This window comes from Polypterus senegalus, chromosome 8, assembly GCF_016835505.1.
Source record: "Polypterus senegalus isolate Bchr_013 chromosome 8, ASM1683550v1, whole genome shotgun sequence".
Taxonomy (NCBI): domain Eukaryota; kingdom Metazoa; phylum Chordata; class Cladistia; order Polypteriformes; family Polypteridae; genus Polypterus; species Polypterus senegalus.
In genome coordinates, this window is record NC_053161.1 from 22,912,516 (window position 1) to 22,918,558 (window position 6,043).

The 6,043-nt window shown below is 37.2% G+C and overlaps 1 protein-coding gene across 2 annotated transcripts in view; it reads left to right on the forward strand.

Annotated features, from left to right (window-relative positions):
• Positions 1 to 4,979, forward strand: part of rpap3 (RNA polymerase II associated protein 3) — a 91,369-nt gene extending 86,390 nt beyond the window's left edge. For both annotated transcript variants that reach the window (XM_039760865.1, XM_039760864.1), the window contains exons 15-17: positions 1,180 to 1,277; positions 3,555 to 3,655; positions 4,668 to 4,979. In XM_039760865.1, the coding sequence (XP_039616799.1) occupies positions 1,180 to 1,277; positions 3,555 to 3,655; positions 4,668 to 4,753 (285 nt within the window). In that variant the 3' untranslated portion in view covers positions 4,754 to 4,979. The remainder of the gene's footprint in view (positions 1 to 1,179; positions 1,278 to 3,554; positions 3,656 to 4,667) is intronic.
• The last annotated feature ends 1,064 nt before the right edge of the window (positions 4,980 to 6,043 follow it).

Sequence of the window (6,043 nt, forward strand, 5' to 3'; positions counted from 1 at the left end):
GATAGAAAGCAATCTTAAACAAGAAAGTAATGGTGCTTGTATGATGAGCCAAACCTGTATTCTGTAGCCATTTATTGCACCCTGCATATATTGAGTTAGACCTGTGAATAAACTACTAGTTTGTTTGTTGGGCAGGAGGAGGAGTATAGGAACCTAATCAAGGACTTTGTTAAATGGTGCGACTAAAACCACCTACAACTGAACACCAGCAAAACTAAGGAGCTGGTGGTGAATTTTAGGAAGCTTAGGCCCCTCTTGGACCCCGTGATCATCAGAGTTGACTGTGTGCAAAGAGTGCAGTTCTATGAATACCTGGGAGTGCAGCTGGATGATAAATTGGACTGGACTATACTAATGCTCTGTGCAAGAGAGGACAGAGCTGACTATACTTTCTTAGAAGGCTGGCGTCCTTCAACATCTAATAAATAAGATGCTGCAGATGTTCTATCAGACGGTTGTGGCGAGCACCCTCTTCTACATGGTGGTGTGCTGGGGAGGTAGCATAAAGAAGAGGGACGCCTCACACCTGGACAAACTGGTGAGGAAGGCAGGCTATATTGTAGGCACGGTGCTGGAAAGTTTGACATCTGTGGCAGAGACACAGGTGCTGAGCAGGCTCCTGTCAATCATGGAGAATCCACTGCATCCACTGAACAGTATCATCTCCAGACAGAGGAGCAGCTTCAGCAACAGACTGCTGTCACTGTCCTGCTCCACTGACAGACTGAGGAGATCGTTCCTCCCTCCCCCAGACTATGCGACTCTTCAATTCCACCGGGGAGAGGGGTAAACGTTAACATTATACAATGTTATTGTCTGTTATACCTGCCTTGCACTCTCCACCTTGCATTTTTTAACTTGCACTGCATTTTTATCACTCTTTAATTATTGTTGTTTTTATGAGTCTGCTGCTGCTGGAGTATGTGAATTTCCCCTTGGAGATTAATAAAGTATCTATCTATCTGTCTGTCTGTCTAGATTAGTCCATGTTTCGTTCTTCCTTATTTGCCCTTTCTTGTGTATACATAGGTTTTTGCTTTTGACGTCTATAATCTGCCTTCTGTTTATACTAAGCAATGTAACTATTACAAAGTTCTTGTAACATATTAAGCTTAATATTCAATACAGATAACATATCAAAGAATAATGAAATGCATTTACATTTTTTTCTCATTTTAGCAAATAGATCCAGCTCATTTCCCAAAGCTGTTTCAGACATCTTTAGAACCAGACATTTTGAATCAGATATTAAAAGTTCTTCATGTCTCTTACAGAAGGTAAGTAAGCCTACAAAATACAAATCATACTTCAAGTTTTGTTTTATTGGAAAGTATGTGATTATTAGCATATGAAGATAATCTGTATTTAATGGATGTGTTATGATATTCATGAAGAAAACTGTAGAGTAATACAACTTCAAAAATTTCTGTTCCATTATACCTTACATGCCTTTGTTTACTAAAAGCAAGTGAACTTTGCAATTATGACTTAACATTGAAATACAGTAATTTAACACTAGAATTACCAGAGCCTACAAAAAAAGTCTTATATCCGGCCCACCTTAAATTGCTTCTTAAATTCGTTCAAACCTCTTAGCCAGCCTATTTTGTCTTCTAAATGTGCCAATAAAGACAAGCTGCAAGCAACCAGCTATTCCATCCCCCCACCGACTTAGAACGTGCACGAACTTCTCCCAGCTCATGCCTTGATTGATTATCTGGGAGTGAAGTGGAGTTTTAGAATGGAAATAATAGATTGTTATTTGGAACACACGCATTTCATGTGTGTTCCGTTTCTACAGTAATCTGTGTAAACGCATTTTTAAAACAGAAACGTTTTTCATACTCTAGTAGTAAATGACAAAATGTTGATATGAAGTATATGATGTGTGAAGCCTGAATTCCAAATATCAAAGAAACACTTTCATAAAAAGTACAAATATAACAGAACAAATGCACTTTTATTCAGAAATATAACTGCAGAAAAACAACCCGCGTTTACCTGTGACATTGACATGTGTTCGTTATCACAGCTTCAGTGGCGCAAAAGTATCGGCCATTGACTGGTAATCAAAGCTTCACGGGTTTGATCCCGGGCAAGTCCGTTTTAAGAACAGAGCTGCTCGTATTCTTACTATTTTAGAATAAAAACTTATATTTGATTCCAGTCTGTAACAGCCGGTGTAATTTATGATACCTGTAAAGGTTAGCTTTGTTTTTTTTATTCTGTCATTTTTTCAGCCGCATTCACGATTCCAACTCCCCATACTGCCGGGCACCCAGATCCCTCCCACCCCATAACCAGCCCGCATTTGACACTGCTGTTTTCACATAGACGCATTATAACAGATGTAAGCTCAAAACATGACAACGGTTATACAGAATGCACTTTTGCCGTCGCTGTTCTTTTTTTAATATGCACATGGGAAGCTCTGCACTTGTGACTTTACACTGTAGATCTGGCTCTTATATACAAAGGACGGTGCATGTGCCCAAAACATTAACATTTATATGTTACTTACATAAAAGCCAGATCTAATGCAATTTACCTATTTACCGTGTAAAGTCACGAGTGCAGAGCTACCAAGAAGCTAACCACATCTTTGAAGTAGCTACAGGCCTTTATAGTAGAGATATTATACATTGTGTTGAAAATACCACAGGTTCTCCACAAATCTGGGATGTATGGGAAAATGGCAAGGAAAAAAGCCACTTCTTAAAATGCTAAAAAGAATCTACTGCCAAATTATTGTTGCTGAGTTGTCTCTTTGTGTGGGTGTATGTGAGTGTGTGTGTGTGTGCGTGTGTGTGCTCACTCTGCAAAGGGATTGTGCCTCATCTAGGGGTTGTTGCTGCCTTGTGCCCAATACATGCTGGCATAGGCTCCGACTTCCTCATGAGCCTGCTCAGGATATGCGGATATCTGTTTGAAAGCGGATGGATGGAATTCTACAGACAAGTGGCAAAAGGAACTGTAGTCAGATTAGATCAAAATCTCACTTTTCTGGCCAGAATGCGAAAGGATATGTCTAGAGATGGGGGGGACCTAATACACCCTAACCATCCAAAGAGTATCATTCTTACAATGAAGGCTAGCAGTGGCGACAGAGCATATTCATTTCAAAACTGGGAAAATAAGTGATTTAGATATTTCTTCTTTTTTTGGTGTTTTGGTTTATAAGTAAGAAGAAGTGAACATTTTAAAAGGGAGCGGTGGCTTCCAGTTTATGTTAAATTCCACAATGTTGTAAAGAGTTTTTTTGGGACATTTTATATTGGTTGATATCACTGGTAAACCTTAAAGTACAATAAAATGACAGAAACAGGCAGTTACATACATTTTTGCATTAAATTTTATTTCAAGCAACAACCATTACATATGAACTGATTTGCATACATTTTTAAGTCATGAACTGTGATCCAATGTTACAATGTGTATGATTATATATGAAGTGAGACCTCTTAACTTACTGTGGTAAAAGTGATTGGGTTGGAATTCTGATGTTCAGCAGCACTTTCACATTTGTTAATTTAATACTATCATATCATTTTAAGGCATGAATCACCATCTCTTATGTTGGAAGTTTTGAAAAACCTAGCTCAAGTGAAAAGGTTTGATATGGCAATCATGTTCATGTCAAAAGAAGAGAAGAATGGTAAGTATTTGAAGGCAAAAATATTGAAGACTAGTATTTTTATGTGTAGTCATTGATATAAATTTACCCTTCACATCCCATCGTATATAAGCTTGTGTTTACAAATTAGCAGTATGTTGGCTGTCGTGACTCCGAAAAGCAGTTTTTATGGTTTTGAGAGGAAATTAATTATACAGGTTTAATGATGAAGACTGCTCAATTTGCACATTTACGAGCAACAGAGTGGCTAAGGCGATGTTGATAAATAAAAAAAATGGCATGGAAAGATGTCATCAGCTATTTATGGCTCTGTATAAGAGCACAAATATTCTTAACATGGTATCAGTTGATTCATTTGAGATGCAAATTAAAAACTGACAAACAGTTCTGAGCAATTTGACTGCATAATTTCCATCAGTGTGGAGAGTCGTAAGCTTCATTAATAACAGTCCATCAAAAACTTCACAGAGGGATATGCTGTGCTCATTTTGCCATATGTGCCATACCAGTTATTACACTTATGAATGAACTTTTCAGTGTTTTCAAAAGTTCATAAGCTATGGTCTACAGGTTAGTGGAAAAAAATAATTGTTTGGTGTGTTTGGCATAACTAACAGAAGCCTTACAGGCCTGAGGCACACCTGGCATGGCACACTGAGAGATGACCGAGAGACAGACCCAGAAGGAATTCATATTTCTTGACTTGGTCTGGACATATCTGGGAATTACCCAGAACAAAAACTGGAGGAAACTGAATGAGATTTATTTAAACTGTTTTTTTTGTTTTTTGACCATGCACACCTCATATATGTTAAATGACTTTCTTCAACTTTCCTTTTTGATAACTTATATTGTTTTCTTTTCTTTCTTTCTTTTTTTTTTTTTTTATAAATGTAATACATGACTGTATTCTTTTTTTATTCATTCATGCAAAAAATGAAATGTGTCAATTATGTTTTGTATTTTTTACAATGATTGACATCAAAGAAAATATAATGAATTAATTTTGATTCTGTTTTCATGTTCTTTTTAGTTGTAAAGGATCTTTTCAACTATATCTGCAAGGATGGCTTGGAAGAAGAAGCTGTAAAACTGACAAAAACTAAATATAACGTATAAATTGTTTGTACATTAAGTTACACAAGTTCAAAACCTTAAATGCTGATAACTGAGGAGTATTTTTGCCTGTGTGGCAGTGCAGTAATGTAACCTTTTGTTGTAACAACTTTTGAAACATACAAATGTTTAACTTGTCATAAATATGTTGGCTTCCTCTCCAGTATTAAATTCCTGCTTTATACCACTTGCTGCTGTAATTTAATAAAATATATTTGTATAATTACAATGCATTTTATATTGTTGCACATTTGGGTGTAAATGGATTTATGCATAAAAAGAGGATGCATATTTAATTATATGAATTACATTGAATAGCTTACAGTATGGTACAGTACGGTATAGAAAAGAATCACTCCCTTCAAAATATTCCAATTTTGTTTGCTTTACAGCCTTAAATGAAAACACACAAAACAATATTTTTCCAGCTTTACTTACTCAGTGCAATCTATAACAGATATCACAGCTACAGTTCAGAAGAATTTAAAAAAAATATAAAACATGAAATACTGAGATTAATAAAGGATCACTCCCCTCCTAAACAATATTTGTAAACTCAATTAGGTGTAACCACCATTTCCATTACAAACCATAGTTACTGGCTTCCAGCTGTGATTAATTGTAATCCGTGTGATTAGAAAAGCATGAAAACAGCTGTTCCTGTAACATTCCTTTGCTTGGTAGTGCAACTGACAGCAAACAGCTGACTATTGGTGGCAAGCCATTTTCAAAAGATCTCCGGGATAGAGTTGTGGACAGACATAAGGCAGGAGGTGGATACAAAAAAATCTCAAAAGGCTTTATCCATCCCAAGGAGCACAGTAAAGTCCATAATAAAGAAGTGGCAAGTGTTTGGTACTACTAGGACCCTCCCTGGATCCGCCCTTCCCTCCAAACTGGATGGAAGAGCAAGGAGGAAACTGGTAAGAGAGGCTACCAAGAGGCCAATGGCCACTTTGAAGGAGTTACTGGATTTTATGGCAAAAAGTGGTCATTGTGTGCATGTGACAACAATTTCACAAGCGCTCCACAATTGTGGCTTGTTCGGGAGGTTAGCAAGGAAAAAGCCACTTCTCAAGATAGGCCACATTAAGGCCCGTTTGAGCTTTGCCAGAATGCACCTTGAAGATTCTGATACCAAGTGGAAAAAGGTCTTATGTTTAGATGAAACCAAAATCAAACTATTTGGTCTCAATACCAAATGGTTCACCTGGTGGAAATCCAATGCAGCTCACCATCCACAATACTGTACACCATACCTACAGTATAGCATGGAGGTGGCAGAATGCTGTT